At 49.6% G+C, this 19,402-nt stretch overlaps 1 protein-coding gene across 1 annotated transcript; it reads left to right on the top strand.

Annotated features, from left to right (window-relative positions):
• The first annotated feature begins 3,610 nt into the window (after positions 1 to 3,610).
• TSR2 (TSR2 ribosome maturation factor) lies at positions 3,611 to 19,144 on the top strand. Its single transcript, XM_029607860.1, has 5 exons — positions 3,611 to 3,747; positions 15,127 to 15,217; positions 17,362 to 17,453; positions 17,537 to 17,701; positions 18,645 to 19,144. Exons 1-5 carry the CDS (start codon positions 3,682 to 3,684, stop codon positions 18,765 to 18,767), a joined length of 537 nt encoding a protein of 178 aa, XP_029463720.1. The 5' UTR covers positions 3,611 to 3,681; the 3' UTR covers positions 18,768 to 19,144.
• The last annotated feature ends 258 nt before the right edge of the window (positions 19,145 to 19,402 follow it).

Genomic DNA, 19,402 nt, shown 5'->3' with positions numbered 1-19,402 from the left:
AGGCAGGACCGTCAAAAAGAGAGGTTTGTCAGAGCAGGCTGTGGACCTTGGTCCCTTGGACAAGGACAGGCCATCCCTTGTGAATGATCAGGAGGAGCTTGATCAGAGAAGTGCTAAAATTGGCGAGGACAGTATTGCGAGTAGGAAGGCTGAATGTGGCAATGCTGCTGTTGCTGAAGGCCTCTTGGAGAAAGAGTAATAAGGCTGTCTCCTGCGTTGGTGAGATGGATAAGGTTGAGACACTGAGTGCATAGGCATAACCTGATCCTTAAGTCGATTAACTGCTTCCAGGTACTTATAACGTGGATTGGTCACTGTTTGAAACAGGATGCTGGGTTTGGACCCTTGGTCTGATCCAGTATGGCATATTCTTATGTTCCTTCACTTTATCCCCGAACAAGGAGCATCTGCCAGCAACTGCTGAGCTTCAGGTGACACAGGTTCAGGGAGCTGAAAGTAACTTCTTGAAGAAGCGAAGTGGGTGATGAGAAACTCTGACTGAAAAACCGGTTACCCATGTTGTCCAGGAAGCGAGTGTCCTTCCCTGGTGGGGCAGAAGCATTATACCATGATCCTTTAGGTCGCAGAAGTGCCGTTTCCACAATTATAGAGTCCAGAGCTGAGAATGACCTGGGCAGGCCTGGACCTTATATTTGACATCCACCGACTTAGAAACTGGAGGAACAGTGAAGGGCATGGACAAAATTTTCATCTGCGTGTCTAGCAGAGCATCAAGGACTGGAACCGCCCTGGTCTTCTTGGGTGGTTGCAGGAACTGAAAGATATCGTCATATGTCTTAGCGGGCACCTCATCCCCCAAAAGATTGAAGCCATTAGCAATGGCCAACTTGGCCAGGAAGAGAGAATAGGTAGAATCATCTGGTGGCGTAAAGCCCCCAGTGACCCAGCAAATCTGGAGACAGCAGATCTGGAAAAGATGGAGCTGGAGAATATTCTGGAGAATAGAGAGAATCCAAGGAGTCCAGAGATCTGAACCATGGCCTTGGCCGAGATGGAGAACAATGGGGATGGTGCCTGAACATGGGGAATGGTGCCTGAGGCCTAGGCTGGCCTGGCAATCTCGGAGAACCTAATGGAGACTGAGATGGAGTAGGCACAGGTGTAAAGCGAGCCAGTTGTGTGCAAGGAGCTGGTGAAGGAGACAAAGGAGGCTTTGGAATGTCCAGGAAGAAATGTCTGAAAAACACCAGCCAACGATCCCTTGTGGTGATTGATGCTCCTTGTCTAAGCTGTGAGGCGAAGACAATGAGTCCGCCAGATGACCAGAAGGTGCAGACTAGTCCTGGGCTAACCCAAGGACTGGCTCCATGGGAAACATGGGCCAGAATCCAAGAGGTGGTTCATGAAAAAAATCCTCAAGAGATGCTGGAGGCACCCCTTCACCTTCTTTCCTTTGATATCAGTATACAGATCTGATGGAAGTCCCCTAGAGGGAACAGATTGACGGTCCTTTGTCTTTCGGCACTGTATCCTATAGGGCCATGTCCTTTGGCGCCTGGCATTTCAGTGCATGAGTGTGCAGGTTCTTTCAGCACAATTGATGACGTAGAGGCCTTTATCTGAGCACCTTTTGGCGGCATATGGAGCGCTGACATCGAGAGCAGGTGCCACCTATGCTCAAAGCCAATATGCATCCTAGACAACTCCGAGTATCCATGCCCTGAGGATGAGTTGGAAGCTCGAGCAGATGTGGACGCTCTCAGCCCATAAGAAGACATCAGAAACAAGCCATGCTCGCTCTCTGTGTGTATGTATACCTGAGAATCAAGCAATGCACTTGTCATGGGCTGTGACTGAAGTCTACCAAGGGTGATGGGACCAGAGGACCCCTGCTGTCTCTGTGGGAGTCACGGCTATGGAGTGGTGGGACTTACATTAGTGGGGTGAAGAAACATTCAGCTTCCTCTTGGAAGACTTCGCTCACAAGGATTCTTACTTGACTTTGAGATCCTTGTAGCAACGCGCCCTGGGTGACATGCAGCTGCATGCCCTGCAGTTCAGTGAGTTATGCTGAGGTCCTATGCAAAGGAGGCAGATGTCATGGACATCTCTCAAAGACATCTTTTTGTTGCATTGAGGATAAAGATGAAAAGGGCAAACCTCTTTGCGTGAGCTTGTCTCAGACATGTTGAAAAAACTCAGGAAAAGATCAGACCCAATTGTTCATGCTAGTGGACAGAACGAAATGGAGGAGTATGCAGTATAATGGCTCTGGGCACTGACCTACTGTGCAGGGTGATTGCAGTAGCTTCAGCTATAGATCAGGCCCAACTCTGCACCATTGGATGACGTATCCATCTTTGACTGATGTCCCACTTGTCCACAGCAAACTAGTGTCCAGCTAGGCGTAAAATGGTCACCAGGTGGAAGGGTGGGCCATAGAGCTGGTAGAACATAACACATAGTCCAAAGGGCCCACTACTGCCCTTTGCTGGCAGGAGGTAAGAACAGGAAGTGCCACAGCTTTCTCACCTTTTCAGTTCCTTGCTGCTATAATTGTCTTCTATCATTATGCACAGATATCTGTACTATTTTGGCCTTTATATATATATATATAACAGAATCCAAATCCAAAATAGTAAGTGTGAAATATATAGATATAAACATGGCTTAATTTGCAAACAAAAAGGAAGTGGTTCTATGGAACTGGAGAAGGAGGTGGTGGAGTGGGGGATGGATCCAAACTAGGATGTGATCTGTATAGGGGAGGGGGCTAGGACCAGAGCTGGGTGAGAATTCTCTCCTAAAAAGGCCACACCCTTTCACATACATGTAAACCTATTCTTCACATAATTCCTTTTCCTTATCCCAGTGATTATTCATCCCCACTCCCCAAAAGTACTCAACCACCAACTATTCTATCTATATCCATCATTGGTCAGTAAGTACTGTTGGGAGAAGGACAACTGGGACCTGAACACTGTTTAGGGCTGCAGATGGAGGGCCTCTGAGGTGAGGAGTGAAGAGAGAATGGGGCCCATTTTGTCTAGCCTCTTCCCTCTCCTGGTCGTCTTGCTTCTCCATTCCAAGGCCCTCCCACAATGATTCACCTAGAGAGCCTAGAATCCACCAAATCTCATCCCCAATCTCTGATGGTTCTCGAGTCACACTCCTCCTAATGGCCACTAATTCCTCCTTTCTAGAAAATTATCCTACGAGCCTCTCTGCCTCACCCTCCTTGACCAGTTAGATACAAGCTTCTTCTCTGAGCTGGAAGCACCATCTATTCTCAGCTTCCTGAAGGAGGATGGGGGAAGGTTTAGAGCAGCACACTCCTGCTGTTCTACCTCTGCCGGAAGCCTGGTACTGTAGTAATTAATAATCTATGTAAAGAGCTTAATTTATGGTGGACCGAGTCTGGAACAGTCGGAAAAGAAGTGCAGGAACTGATTTTCAGGAAGTCTCCCCCAACAAAATAAGCTCTATATATAGCTTATTAATTACTGCAGTATCAGGCTCCTAGCATGCAATTGGACGGGAGCCGCACGTGATCGGTGACGTTGCATCAAGACGTGGCACTGGGCCACAGGCCTGGCTCCTTGTCCCGGAGTCTGCTTAGAAATAAGACAGTGAGGCACGTGGTGCAGAGGAGGAAGCGTGTGGAAGGGGGTGGGGTAGGGTTTCCGTGGTGGCGGAGTCACGTGGGGGGCGCTTCCGGTGATGGCGTCCTGTGTGCTGCTAACGGAGGGGTTCCGGGCAACACTGGGCGCGTGGCCAGTATTGCAGGTAATAGGGATAGTTGCGCGTTTATTATATTTAACCTTTGAGCCCCGCTCAGATGAGACTGACTTGGAAACTCGGAGCTGGAAAGGGTGCTTGTTGTGCAGTAATACAATTAAGCGGCTCGATGTAATATGTAATGTCTCGGCCTAAAGCATAATGTAATATTGTTGGATACAACATGCGCCGGGATAGCAAAAGGTGCTTGTCCCTCCTTTGAGCCCCGTTGCTTTTCCCCGCTCAGCAGTCACATCCGCCCTCTGTCTCTGTCCGATGCGTGTTTGAATTTTGTCACTGGTTTGGTTGCGCCCGTCTCTCCTGTTAACGACTGCACGCGCCTCCTCCAACCCCAGTCAAGATGTATTTCTTCCGAGCCTCTTGAAAGCCCCAGCTGCAACTGCTTTGTTTTTATACCATTTCGTCACTGTGTGCCGCACTGGAGGGGAGGGGGGAGAATCTCGCTGGTATGAGAATGTGGCTGTTCCCAGATCACCCCAGACTCTTGGGTTTTGACTCCCTTCCAGCAGATGGAGACAGAGAATGTTTTACTGACACTGTAACATAACCTGGTGCTCCACCTGCAGTCTGCCGGTATTTCTGTGTCTCCAGCAGATGGAAGGAGGTGCAAACCCTGCAGTCTGAAGAACTTTAAAACAAAAAATTAAAATTCAGGAACTTGGAAATCTTTCTCTTTCAGTGCTCCCTCAGGTCTGTAGGTCCTAGCGGGATCATCCCTTCAGGTAGAGGAGCTTATTTGCGGGAGGGGTTGGAAACCCCTGACTTTGCTTGATGCCTTATCCACTGAGGTGGGAGATATCTGGTAGCACCAGTTTCCTTCTCCCCTCCCCCCCCTCAGATGGTCAGCTGGAGCCTGCAGCAACAGTAAAGTATAAAGTTAAAAAAAAAAAAGTTGCCGATTGGGTGCTTATACACCTCAGAGTTTTTGTGGTTATCGGCCATCCTGTTTTGTTTTGTTTTGTTTTTTTCAGTCAGCGCACCTGAGGCTTGTTTAGATATAAAATAAAATATTTTTAAAAGGGTTGCAGCACAAGTTTTCCCGGCACCTGTTTTTTCACAATGCCCCACGGTTGGCAGTGCACGGCGTATGGGGAAACACTCGGCTTTCTCATTCCAGCCTCTGCTCCTGCTGCATCGCTGGCAGTGAAGGCGGGGGGGGGCGCGGCCACAAGCAGGCAGCGTTCCTCTGCGGTTGGTGTGGGTAATTCTGAGCAGTCCGGTGCTGCCTTCCTTGTTTCGGCGGGAACGGAGGCCATTTTGTCTACCTTTGCTGGTAGAGAAGCTGCCCTGCCTCCACTGCTTTTGCTGGCTGAGCAAAGGCCCCCAGAGCCCTGGGATTCTCTGTATGAGGAGGAGGATCAGGGTGGCTGGACGCTGCCACCTTAAGCCAACGGGCTGTCAAGATCCCCTGGTGGCTAAAAGACCCCGCTCCTTTCCCTCTGGTGGAGCAACCAGGGTCAGAAGAGTTCTGGTCCACCAGTTGCCTCAGGAGAAGCTAGCAGATACCTCGGAGGCCGAGGAACCCCCCTGTGATGGATCCATCAGGGGGACATCCCCGTTCAGATGGAATGGACCTGGATGAGGCCCAGGGTCCAGCTCCTCCGGTGGAGGGGGATGACCCGAAGGTGGTCCACCTTTTTCACTGGGAGGAATTGTAGCCCTTGATTCCCTTTGTTCTAGTGAACTAGGTATTAAGGAGCCCCAGTAGACTCTGATCATGAGGGGGTAGATCCGGTTATGCGGGGCTTGAGAGGACCGACCAGAACTTTTCCTTTTCACGAGTCAGTGAAAGAGCAGGGTCCTACAGGAGTAGGAGTCTCCGGATATGGGCCTAGATGTTGGCCATGCTATGGAGACGTTGTATCCTCTGCCCAAGAACACGTTGGACCTCCTGCGCTTGCCATAACGAAAAAGACGATCCTGGTAGCTTGTTCGGCGGCACTCAAGACTACGCAGGATAAGAAGTTGGAGATACATCTCAAGAAGATTTTTGAGGTCTCCGTGTTGGGCATTCGTGCTGCTGTGTGTAGCAGCTTTATGCTCCGCACCGGGTTGTGTTGGGTGCAACAACTGCAGTCTGACAAGGCATTGGAGAACACGCAGCAGGCCGAGCGGCTAGAGGCCATCGTGGCCTATGGGGCGCACGTCTTGAATGACCTGATATGCACTTCCTCTAGGTCAATGATGTCTGTGATTTTTGCCCAACAACTCCTCTGGTTAAGAAACTGGTCTGAGGATGTTTGGTCTAAGTCCCAGCTGGGCTCACTGCCTTTCAAGGGAAAGTTGCTTTTTGGAGAAGACTTAGAGCAGCTGGTCAAGCTTTTTGGAGAGACTAAAGGGCACAAGTTTTCAGAGGACAAGCTGAGGCTCAGCAGAGGTTTCTCCTTGACACGGTCTTGTTTCCAGTTGAATCGGCGTTCCCGTCAGTCTCCTCGTCCAGCCGGGAGTCAGAGGCAGGGTGCCGGAAGGCAGCCTTTTTGGAACCAATTTTTTCAGGGCTGGAGATCAGTCAGAAATAGTTCTGCTCAAGGAACCTCTGGTGTCACGATCTCCCAATGAAGTGGTGCCAGCCCACTCCTCAGCTCCATGCATCAGCGGTCGGTTAATGTTATTTCTCGAGTGGGCCAAGATTACGTCAGACCAATTGGTCCTAAATGTAATGGAACACAGTTATGCTTTAGAATTTGCTCGGTCGCTAAAAGATTTGTTCATGAAGTCATGAAACTACAAGTGGTTTGGATAGTCATCTCCATCTCTTGGAGGCCATAGTACCAGTGCCAGTCAAGGAAAGAGGGTTAGGAATGTATTCAATTTATTTTGTAGCCCTGAAGAAGGACTGTGCCTTTCCCCAAATTCTGGATTTAAAGAAGGTGAATCTAGCGCTCAAGGTGCCCCGTTTTTGCATGGAAACGCTGAGCTCCGTGATTGCTGTGGTGCGCAAGGGTTGAGTTTCTGGCTTCTCTGGATTTGACTGAGGTCTATCTTCACATTCCCATTCGGCCAGACCATCAACGGTTCCTCAGGTTCATGATCCTCTGAGAACATTTTCAGTTTTGCCCCCTGCCATTCAGTTTGGCGACAGCACCAAGGACGTTTACAAAGGTGATGGTAGCGGCAACACTATGACAGGAGGATGTTCTGGTCCACCCATACTTGGATGATTGCCTGATTCAAGCAAAGTCAGCGACCCTCTGCCAGCAGTCAGTGTCAGTGGGCCTACAGCGATTGCAGTCCTTTGGCTGGTTGGTGAATTTTCCCAAGAGCCAGCTGGTGCCTTCTCAGGTCCTGGATTTTCTGGGGGCACGCTTCAACACCGAGCTTGGAAGAGTGTTTCTCACCGAGGAGTGTATGTTCAAGATCTAAAGTCAGATTTCTGGGTTGCTTAACAATTCGACCTCCAAGGCCTGGGATTACCTACAGATTCTTGGGTCTATGGCTTCCACTTGGGCCTTCGCTCATATGCTTCCTCTTCAATTGGCCTTGCTCTCCAGGTGGAATCTTGTCGAGGAGCAGTTTCATCTACTCCTGCCTCTTCCAGTGGACGCCCAGGCCAGTCTGGATTGGTGGCTGTGTCGGGACAGTCTAGCCCACTGGATGCCCTCGGAGGTTCCGGAATGGATAGTGGTCACAAAGACGCCAGTCTCTCCAGTTGGGGAGCTGTATGTCAGGCTCAAGTGGCGCAGGGACTCTGGTCTCCAGAGGAGACATCTTGGTCCATCAACCACCTAGAGGCGCTGGCAGTGCATCTGGCGTGTTGCGTCCGTCAGTCGCAGACGGCTGCGACCGCTCTGCCTTACCTCTTTTCTTCCCTTTTCCTCCTCCTTGGGCAAGATGGCTGCCTCCGGTGCCGAGTGCCGAAACCCTCGGCGTCTCCAACACAGCATGGGCGTCCCAGTCCGCCATGCTCCTTCCTGTGGCCTCCTAGGGCGCACGCATACACACTGCCTACGCTCAAATACACGTCATGGCGGAAACCTCGGGAGCGTCCCCACCGCATGACGTCAATGCCTCCAGGTATTTAAAGCCTCCACTACGCTACCATCAGTGAGTTAGCAAGGACTTCAGTTTAGCTACTCTGACCGCTCTAAGGTGCACGCTTAGACAACTCGCTACCCTCCGGGATCTCGCTTCTTACGAAGCTCTAGGCACCTGCTCCTCGGGGGGTCTCTCGCTTCCAACTACCCTCGGGTTTCTCAGAGGTGGAGCGCACTGCACTGTTAACCGGCATTTGGACGCGCATTTTCAATGTGCTAGCTTTACCCCTTATTCAGTAAGGGGTAATAGCACGTCGAAAACGCGCATCCAACCCCCCGAGACTAATAGCGCCCGCAACATGCAATTGCATGTTGATGGCCCTACTAGTCATTTCCGCGCAATACAGTAAGTAAAATGTGCAGCCAAGCCAAAGCTCTGTGTGGGGTGCTGTTTGAACCGCTGCGCGGTGCAACTTTAAACGACCTTACTCTGAAGGTCGTTTTTCTGGTGGCGATTTGTTCAGCTCGGCGGATCTCTGAGCTACAGGCGCAGTCATGTAGAGATCTCTCTCAGGATTTCAGACTTTGATGTTTCCTTGCTTACGGTGCCCTCTTTCCTGCCTAAGGTAGTTTCCTCCTTTCATTTGAATCAGACTGTGGAGTTACCAGCCTTCCCAAATGTGGATAGGTCTGTTCCTTTCGACAAGGAGTTGAGGTGCCTGGATGTCAAGCGCATGCTGTTGAGATATCTGGAAGTCACTAACCATTTCCGGTTTTCCAACCATTTATTTGTGCTGTGGAGTGGCTCGAAGAAGGGGCAAAAAGCTTCGAAAGTGATCATAGCACAATGGCTGAAAGAGGTTATAGTGTGGGTATACATTTGTATGGGCCGCTTGGTGCCTCAGTGTTTGAGAGCTCAATCTACACGGTCGCAAGCAGCATCCTGGGGCGAATGTTAGCTAGTGTTGCCACAAGAGATTTTCAGGGTGGCTACTTGGAAGTCTTTGCATACTTTCTTCAGACATTATCGCCTGGATGTCAGGTTCCCGACTCTGGCGGTTTTGTAGAGAGTGTACTTCGAGCAGGATTCTCACAGTCCCACCTGGGTTAGGGAAGCTTTGCTACATCCCAGGAGTCTGGACTGATTTGGGTACGTACAAGGAAAGGAAAATTGGTCCTTACCTGCTAATTTTCGTTCCTGCCCGGGTCTGGAGAGTCCACTCAATCGGTGTTGTTGACATATTCTAATGATGTTTCCAATGAGATTTTTGACTCAGGTGATGGCTGAACATTCTGTTTTTATTCGTTATAAGGCTCATTCAGATTTGGTGTTTTCTCCTACTCCTGCTCATTGGCAGGAGATGAGGTTTTAGTTTGAATTCAGTTTTATTTATTTTTTTCCTAGCATGTAGCAGATGGACTCAGGACCAATGGGTATAGTGTACTCCTGATAGCAGTTGGAGACGGATCAGATTTCAATCTGACGTCAGCCCTAGTACATATACCCCTGCAGGAAGTGCAGCTCTTCAGTATTTTCCGTCTCCATAGCAGTTAGGGACTCTATACACGCTAGCACAGCGTTAGAGTAAAATTTACCAAAGAAACCCAAATTAATAAGAAATCTTACCTCTACAGACGAGCCCTGCTCTCCTGTGGTGACACCCGTTGGGTCCCTCCCCCAGTTGAGATTCCCAAGGTGATTTCCGCGATCCCTCGGAGGTAAGCCTCAGTCCGGCGGCTGACCCTCGGTGGGGACCTAGCCCCTGACATCGGGTGAGGCTGAGAGGCAGCGGGTGCAACCTCGAGCGCGGCGGTGAGGGTATTTTCCTTCTCCCCCCCACAGCCAGAGACTGCCCGGAACGAAACCGGGAAGCGCCGAGACAAGGTAAGGTAAAAATCTATTTAAAAGTCTCCGGTCTCTGAAGCTCGAGAAGACGCACAGGTCGCCAGTCAGGACCAGTGCCACCGGGTTGATCTGCCCTAACAGGGCTAGATCCCGGTCAGATCAGAGGGTCCTCCCACGTGGAGACCCTCCGAGGTGGTGCCATATTGTATGCGTGGTCGCCGTCACCATTTTGGCCCTGTTCGCCGCCCTGTCCGCTGTCTCGACCCGTGCACACAACGTCGCGTGCACAAGTACCGGGCGCACAAGCGATGCACAAAGCCATGCGCTCACTGTGCCGGGCACATAACTTCAACCCGTGCACACAACATCGCACACATCGTTCTGTACGCGCGCACCAAACCTACGCGTGCAACTTCGACGCACACCGGAGCGCACAACTGTATTGTACGTGCACAAGCCATGGCACCACCTGAAAATAAGCTCAAGGCTCAGAGCCTTTGCCCAGCATGCCACATTAGAGCTGCACAGTATGAGGCCACGGCCCTAAGTATACAGTGCAAAGAGGCCCTAGGGGACCCAACTTATGGCCCTCCCCAGCCGGTACCGGACTCCAGCCTTTCGAGCGGTATGCCGGACCTAGCAGCACAAAGCGGCACCCCCCCCTCAAACGGGGCTCCCCAGGGACACGGGACCCCCCCGTCTAGACCCAGCTTCTATCTCCTGGGTGGAATTCTTCAAAGGTCTGCATACCTTCGTCCACATGCAACGGGGGCCTCCTACAATGCGGTCACAGGCCCCACCGGAGGACCTCAACATGCCAGGACCTTCTATGCCCAGGGAAGTGATCCCACTGCCCAGAAGCCCCACCCTCGGGGACACAGACATCTCAGATGAGGGGTCAGAACCCCTGGAGGAAGGGGAATTCCCTCCGGGGACAGAACCCCATCGAAACATGAGACATTTCTTCACCAAGGACGAGATTCCAGACCTGGTCACACACAGCTTAAAAGAGCTTGCCATCCTGGGCACAAGTGCCTCGGGGGAACCTAAGACGAACCCACTTTTGGAGGGACTTTGTCAGACCTCCCGCCATTTCCCACTATTACAAGCCGTCCAGCAACTAATTGACCTGGAATGGGATGCCCCAGAAACCACGTTCAAAGGGGGCCGGGCTCTGGCAGCCATGTACCCTCTGGACTCTGCCGCCAAAGATCTCCTGGCATGTCCGAAAGTGGATACCATGGTCTGCGCGGTCTCAAAGCGCACTACTATCCCGGTGGAGGGAGGAGCAGCACTCAAGGATGCTCAAGACAGACGTCTGGAATCTTATCCTCAAACAGTCCTTTGACGTCTCTGCTAAGTTTTTACAGATCGCGGCCTGCTGTGCTGTGGTGACACACGCCTGCTTAGCCAGACCAGGAACAACACTCCTGGGGAAGCCCTGGAACCAGCTGTATCATTCCTCGCGGATGCCGCTTCGGATCTGGTACGCACAGAAGCTAGAGGAGTCTCATCCGCTGTGGCGGCCAGAAGACAAATCTGGCTCCGAAACTGGTCAGCCGACGCATCCTCCAAAATGAGCCTTTCAAGGGAACACTACTGTTCGGAAGCGAACTAGAGAAACTAGCCAACAAGTAGGGCAAGTCCAAACTGCCGTGGCTACCAGAGGACAGGAATAAGAGAAACCAGCGATCCTTCCCCCGGACCTCCAAGGGCGGAGGATCACAGCGCTTCAGCCCATATAGAAGCTCATATCAAGCGGTCCGCCCCGCAGGCCGGAGCCAGTCCTTTCGGAACAAGCTCAATAAAAAGGGAGCCACCTCGGGCCCAGGCCCCAGCCACACCCCACAATGAAAATCAGCCGACCCATCCAAAGGAAGAAGCCATAGGGGGCAGACTGGCCCTATTCTACCAAAGATGGGTCGAGATAACTTCGGACAAGTGGGTTCTATCCATCATTCGAGAGGGATATTACCTGGATTTCCACCACCTCCCTCCGGACAAGTTTGTGGAATCTCCCTGCCACGACCCATCCAAGAGAATGGCAGTGGAAGCTACGCCGCACTATGCACCGGTGCCTCCACAGTATATAAACACTGGCCATTATTCCATCTATTTTATCGTTCCCAAGAAGGAAGGAACGTTCAGACCTATCCTGGACCTCAAGGCGGTCAACCGTCACCTGAAGATTCCTCACTTCCGCATGGAAACCCTACGCTCGGTAATAAGGGCGGTACAACCGGAAGAATTCCTTACCTCCCTGGATCTGTCGGAAGCCTACCTACACATTCCGATCCATCAAGAGCATCAGCGTTTTCTACGCTTCTCGATCCTAGACCGTCACTACCAGTTCCAGGCACTACCTTTCGGGTTAGCCACTGCACCCCAGACGTTCACCAAGATCATAGTGGTGGTGGCAGCAACACTGAGGAAGGAAGGAATGAATCCGCGTGCACCCTTATCTAGACGATTGGGCTGATCAGAGCGAAATCCCCAGAGGAATGCCACCAGGCAACCAACAGAGTCAAAACTCTACTGGAGAGCCTCGGGTGGGTGGTCAACACAAACAAGAGCTGCCTGCAGCCTTCCCAATCTCTAGAATACTTGGGAGTCCGGTTCGATACCAAACAAGACAAGGTCATCCTGACACCGACAAGGAAATCAAAACTGATGACCCAGTTACGAACCTTGTTGAGCAAACTTCGTCCCACAGCATGGGATTACCTACAAGTTCTTGGCCTCATGGCATCCACACTGGAAGTAGTCCTATGGGCATGAGCTCACATGAGACCCCTACAACGCTCACTACTATCACGATGGCATCCAGAACTACACTGTACGGCTTCAGCTCCCAGACAGAGTTTGGGCCCAACTACGATGGTGGCTACAAGAAGCCCACCTGAGCCAGGGAACGAGACTATCCTCCCCAACCTGGATCCTACTCACCACGGATGCCAGCCTACGAGGATGGGGAGCACACTGCTAGGAGCTAACCGCCCAAGGGCAATGGAACGAAGAAGAGTCAGGATGGAATATCAATCGCCTAGAAGCCCGGGCAGTCAGACTAGCCTGCCTAAGGTTCGGTCACAGACTCCGAGGCAAAGCGGTCAGAGTAATTTCGGACAATGCCACAATAGTGGCCTACATCAACTATCAGGTGTCTCTGGAAATAGACCCCTAATGTCGTGGGCAGAAGTGAATCTACAAGAGATCTCGGCCGTCCACATTGCCGGCAAAGACAGTGTCGCAGCTGACTACCTCAGCAGAGAAAGTCTAGATCCAGGAGAATGGAAACTGTCAACCACAGCATTCCAATTGATAGTAAACTGTTGGGGAACACCAACCATGGACCTCAGGGCAAACCAGTCCAACGCCCAGGTACCCAGTTTCTTCAGCCGCAGGCGGGAACCCCAGTCCCAGGGAATCGATGCCCTGGAACAGACCTGGCCACAGGAGACTCTGTTATACGCCTTCCTGCCGTGGCCCCTATTGGGTGCGATCATCCACAAGATAGAACACCACAGGGGGCCAGTACTTCTAGTGGCCCCGGACTGGCCAAGAAGACCGTGGTACACAGACATGCGAAGACTGCTGGCAGGGAACCCCCTGCCGCTACCTCCACACAGAGACCTGCTCCAACAGGGACCAATCCTCCACGAGGATCCAGCTCGATTCTCTCTTACGGTCTGGCCATCGAGAGGGCTCGCCTAAGGAAGAGAGGATACTCAGGTGCAGTAATTGACACCCTACTCTGAGCACGCAAGTTCTCCACATCCCTAACATACATAAGGATTTGGAGAGTATTCGAATCCTGGTGCGAGGACCACGACATCATACCACGCTCAGTCAAAATTCCTGCGATTTTGGAATTCCTACAGAATGGGCTACAGAAGGGATTGTCCCTCAACTCCATCAAGGTACAGGTGGCTGCCTTGTCATCCTACAGAACTAAGAGCAAGAGCGGCAGCATAGCCTCTCACCCGGATGTCTCCCGCTTCCCGAAAGGAGTCAAGCACATCCGACCACCCCTAAAGTGGCCGGTGCCTCTTTGGAACCTTAACCTGGTCCTAGATTTCCTAGCAGAAACCTCCTTCAGACCTCTCCGCGGCCTGTCTCTCCGACTATTAACATTGAAGACAGCCTTCCTGCTGGCAGTCTGTTCAGCCCATTGTATATCCGAGCTACAAGCACTGTCCTGCCGAGAGCCGTTCCTCAGACTCGCCTCAGGAAACGTCCAGTTACGCACAGTTCTGTCGTTCCTCCCCAAAGTGGTGCCTCACTTCTATCTCAACCAAATCATCTCGCTAGATTAGCATAAGAATTTGGAAGAGGCTCGAAGTCTACGCCATCTCAATGTTGGCAGACTCCTAGTCCGATATCTGGAAAGGTCAGAATCCGTACGAAAGACGGGCCATCTATTCGTCCTTCACAGCGGGAAGAAGCAGTTTGGAGCGGCCTCGCGAGCAGCCATAGCCCGCTGGATCAAAGAAGTCATCAAGGCTGCCTACGTGGAAGCAGGCAAGCCACCGCCTTTACGAGTCAGGGCCTATTCTACTAGATCCCAGGCAGTGTCCTGAGCGGAAACAGATGCTGTCACCCGCCGAGATCTGCAGGGCGGCGACATGGTCCTCCATCCACACCTTCTCCAGGTTTTGCCACCTGGATGTTCAGGCTCGGGAGGATACAGCATTTGCAAGGGCAGTACTAAGGGGGTCACGGGCAGCCTCCCACCCGGTTCGGGATTAGCTTTTATACATCCCATTGGTCTTGAGTCCATCTGCTACACGCTAGGAAATGGAGAAATTACTTGCCTGATAATTTCGTTTTCCTTGGTGTAGACAGATGGAATCAGCATCCCACCCACGGCTGCCGTTACTCATGCAAGTCTCAGGGGACATCCCCGGGAGCGAGTGATTCAAGGGTAAGCCATGCTTTCCTCCATCTAGGACACCCACCCTACTGGGTGTCGACATTTCTCAGTTGAGGGCACTGGTGGTCTCTAGCTATAGCCAGTTCAAATTAATCAAGTTAACCAAGTTATAAAGTTAATCAAGTCATTCAAATTATTCAGTCATACATATATCCACAATGCTTTTCGAGGAGAATATTGAAGAGCTGCACTTCCTGCAGGGATATATGTACTAGGGCTGACGTCAGATTGAAATCTGATCCGTCTCCAACTGCTATCAGGAGTACACTATACCCATTGGTCCTGAGTCCATCTGTCTACACTAAGGAAAACAAAATTATCAGGTAAGTAATTTCTCCAATTTGTTTTTTGTATACCGACATTCAACAATAGTCATCACATCGGTTCACTTATAATAAATAATATTTCAGTATGTTTTCCCATCTTAGCTTGGGTACAGGTAAATACTGGCAGACTGCAGGTGGAGCACCAGGTTATGTTACAGTGTCAGTAAAACTTTCTCTGTCTCCATCTGCTGGAAGGAAGGTAAAACCCAGGAATCTGGACTGATCTGTGGTACTATAGGAACGAAAATTAGCAGGTAATGACCAATTTTCCTTTCTCTGCTGTTCTTGCAGATTGCGGTGGAGAATGGCTTTGGGGGCCCACATAGTCAGGAGAAGGCAGAATGGATGGTGGGAGTGCTGGAGCAGTATTTCCAGACAAATGGTAAGGAGCAAAGCAACAATCTTCTGAAAGCTGCCAGCACAAGTGTGTTCTAGATTTTTTTTCTCTTGCAGAGAGGTTAAAAGGAAAAGTTTGTCTTATTGCAGGTGATGTTAAGGTCTGCAATAGCGTGGACACTCCTGAGGGTGTAGACAGAATATACATTTGGGGTGCAGTACATGGTGATGGGTAAGAAAATGATGTGCACCGATCAGGAAAGAGACCCAGGGTAATTGACTCATGATCTCCAGGTAGCAATACAGTGTGATAAAGCTTTGACCTGAGCCTGAAGAATTCTAAGGTGTATAGGGAGAGGCATTACTAGTAGGACAAAAGAGGTGGTAGAGCCTCCAAAACTGGAAGCATTATCTTCAAAATAACATAGGCTGTAAGTTGTAAAAAAAAAAAAAAAAAATTAGAATACCAAAATGGTGTGGGTCTGCAGCAAAAACCCTATGAGATGAGACTTACATACTCTAAAGGGAGAGGAGTGATTGCAGCGGGGGGTTGGGGGGTAGTGAATATGATAAAGACAAAAAATAACAGAATCCGAGATGTACACAGAGGATCCCAAGCTGCAAAGAAGAGAAGCCAGAGATCAACTGGGGTCTATGGCACTGCAGCAAGAATGAAATTGAGCAGACTAGACGGGCTTAATAATCCTTATTTTCTGTCATATGCAAGTTTTCTATGAATATTAAATCTTTTGAGTTTCCCGCTAATGGGACTTCCTTTTTGTCCTATCAGACCAGTCCAGACCCATGGGGATTTTCTCTATCAGCAGATGGAGACAGAGAATAGAAGCTTTGCTGGAAACATTTCAGTATTTTTGTCTCCAGCAGATGATAGAGGTGCCAAACCTGCAGTCTAAAGATTCTGGTGGAGAAATTGCTCCCAGAGGTGGCTAGCTTGTTTTTAGATTATCCGCCCCTGTTCAGGTAGGAACGAGCCATAGGGGAGGGGCCCTTATCTCACTTGGTCCTGTTGATGTGGGGAATCTGAAAGTATTGGTTCCCTCTTCCTCTCTTCTGTTGTCTAGGAGAGATCTGGGGGGGGGGGGTGGGAGGAGACTTGGATCCCTACAAATGAGGATTTGGAAGCAGGAACATATCCTTTTGGTTTTTAATTTTGGGCAGTAAAGCTTTAAAAAAAAAAAAAAAAAAAAAAGGGAGGGGAAACAGAAAATCCTATGTGTTTGGACTGGTCTGGCAGGACTCAAGAAAATTAGCAGGTAAGAAATCCAGTTTTTCCATCCGTGACTTATCCAGCAGCCACAGTCTGTCTCTAGACATTGTGTATCCTTCCCTTTCTCATTTGGTCTCTCACCCTTTCCTTACTGTTATTGCTTAAAAAGTAAGAAGGTATCTGTGTATGTGTTTGTGAGTTTTGGTTTGTTTTTTTTTTAGTTCTTCCTCATTCTTAATTTTAAAGTTTGCTGAAAATTGTGTCCACTTTATAAAGAAGTATGTGAAATACACCACACAGGCCCCTATAAAAATTAAATACATAAATAAAAATTACTAGATGAAGGTTTGAGAATATTGAAAAATGAAATTCTTGTAATTTTGTGGCCAGTTAAAATATTTTGGCATGATATTGTACCCTTTTGCTTAGGTTAAAGGTTATGCACTTTAGTGGACTTTAAAATTCTCCTGTTGAAAAAAGACCCTCACCCAACACAGGGTTACGCTGGAGATTTATTTAACGTTGCACTCTTTCTGATACTAAGTGACTGTTTTATGGATTGTCTGATTCCTTGCATTTGCCTGGAACAAATGCACTGGTTTATAGCCAATATAGGCACGTGTTGGGTATGTTGTTGTCGTACCAAACTCTAGGAGCCTTATTGGGCGTGGATAAAACTAGTTTTCATAAATTATGATGCTTTGTAGAGTCCAGTGTGTCTTGTTAGTGACAGATTTGCTAACAAAATAGTAAATATTTCACTTTCTAATGGTGGTTGTAATTTTGCTTTAGACTCTAGAGCAGTGGAAACTGTAGGAGGCCTCTCTCCTAACCAGTACTGCAGCAGTCGTAAGCCTCTCTGCCCCACTAAAGTGGCAACCACAGCCCCAGCCTGGGACTAGGATTCTCTCCTCTCTTTAGGCCCTGTCTCTTGGAGGTTAATTGTGTGTTCTCTTTGACAGCTGACTTACAGCAACATGAAGTGGAGGATTTTCTTGCTGAGATCTTGAACAATGAGTTTGATACAATGGTAGAAGATGGGAGCCTGCCACAGGTAATGAACATGCCCCTGAACTACAAAAGTAGTTGTCTATGCAGGACGGCTGATCCTTTGTTTGTTTTTCCTCGGCCTGCTAGGTGGCACAGCAGCTCTGCAGTCTGTTCCAGCAGTGCCAAAGGGGCGAGGAGGCTGCAGTGAGAGAACAAATTAGCCAGCTGTCTCAGAGGAAGTCCAGAGGAAGAGTTACATTGATGAAAAATCATGCACCAGAGGAGGAGAGCGAGGAGGAGGTGCCAATGGAGGTAGGAGCTCATGATATGCTGAGTTTCCCAGGCTTTTGAGTGACCCAAGAAAGCTTGAAGATTGGTCAAAACTTAAGGTAAAAATACCCCATAAAATTATGGATGTGAGGTAAAGAAATTTACCGAAGTATAGCATGATGGTATGGGCACAGAGGACAATCCTCAGCAGTGGGGGGGGGGGGGGGGGGGGGCGGGGAGACAAGAACCAGAGAATCCTTGGCAGTGTGGGAGAGGAGAGAGAAAAGCTGGGATGGGCACAGAGTATCATCAGTAATGTAGGGGAGGTGGGGAGCAAGTCGTAAAACAGGATAAACACAGGCTCCTCATCTGTGGGGGGTAGTGAGGGGAAAAATGTGGGATGGGCAAAGAGAGGCTTCAGTGTTGGAGAGGAGGAGGGGGTGGGCAAGACATAGGATCCTTAGGTGGGCAAGACATAGGATCCTTAGGAGAGAGAGATAGGCACAAAGGATCGTCAGCAGGGGGAAAAAAAGAGTAAAACCCAAGAGTAAGTAGGGACTACTTTGTTCCATACAGTGGCTGCACCTACAGCATTTCATCTGACGTCATGGTCCGTGTTTATTACAGTACTCAGTACGGTGCCTATTGTCCCCCTTATTTCCAGTCAAGGGTGCTTCTGGAAGATTTTCCAGTAGGTCCCCAAATTCTTCATACATGTAATGAGAGGCCCTTACACCCCTCCAAAAGTAGTGTAAGAGCAAAGTGCTTGCTCCTCTTTCAGAATCTGTAGAAAGGATTTTCTTAAGTTCTCGCTGTGGTCCTTGCTGGAGAGAGCAGTGAGTGGATTACCCCCAGTCTCTAGATGTTTGAGGACACGGGACATATTGCTGAAATCATATGCCAAGATTTTATTTTTTTTTTTTTTTTTTTTGCATTAAGTCCATATCTCTGCTTCTCTTCTCTCTTTTTTTTTTTTTTTTTCCAGACCCTGGATTGTGGCACCGGCCTCATTGCTGTCCCACCTGCTCCTCCTTCAGATGTGATAGCCCCAGTGGACAACACATCAGAGGATGATGAGGGCTGGATTGTGGTACAGAGGAAAAAGTGATCTTTTAGCACCAGAGTTGGAGGCTGCACATGAACTTCCTGGAGAGAGAGAGAAATGAACTCCTTGTTCTTTATTAAACTGCTTGGATATAAGCTCGCGGAACGTGAGAGTCTGGGGGAGAATGTTTAATGCTCAGCATTGCCCCCAATATGAAGGACCAATCACACAGTGCGTGGCGCGGTTGTGGTGTAATCTTAAGGAATATTGGCGACAGTTCTCCATTAGTACAGATTGATTCAGCGTTTGTTATCTCCAGTATTCTGTGCACAAGGGTCAGATTGTGAATGTGATAAAGTAGAGGAAAAGAGGAAGATGCTGTATGTGTGTAAGAGCTCCCTGGACTCTTGCTGTGAACATGCAATTCTGCAGTACCCATAGCTGGTGTGAGTTTGTGCACTTCCTGCTGTCCCCAGGCGATGCTGTGTTTTGGTATGTAAGAGGGCATGTCAATCTCTCACAGTCCCCATGCACAGAATTATGCAGGAAACAATATCTTCCTACCATCCACAAGTGATATCACAGTAGATTACAGAACACCAAATCATGAGGGCGATGAGGCCAAGTAAGAGGGTGGACAGGGAATGCTTGCTTTCTCATAGTATTCTTGGGGTATGGGGGTCCTTGCTGCCGGTTTG

Source organism: Rhinatrema bivittatum, chromosome 1 (assembly GCF_901001135.1).
Source record: "Rhinatrema bivittatum chromosome 1, aRhiBiv1.1, whole genome shotgun sequence".
NCBI lineage: Eukaryota > Metazoa > Chordata > Amphibia > Gymnophiona > Rhinatrematidae > Rhinatrema > Rhinatrema bivittatum.
Note: the sequence above shows the minus strand (reverse complement) of the source record. Positions and strands in the feature narration are given on the sequence as shown.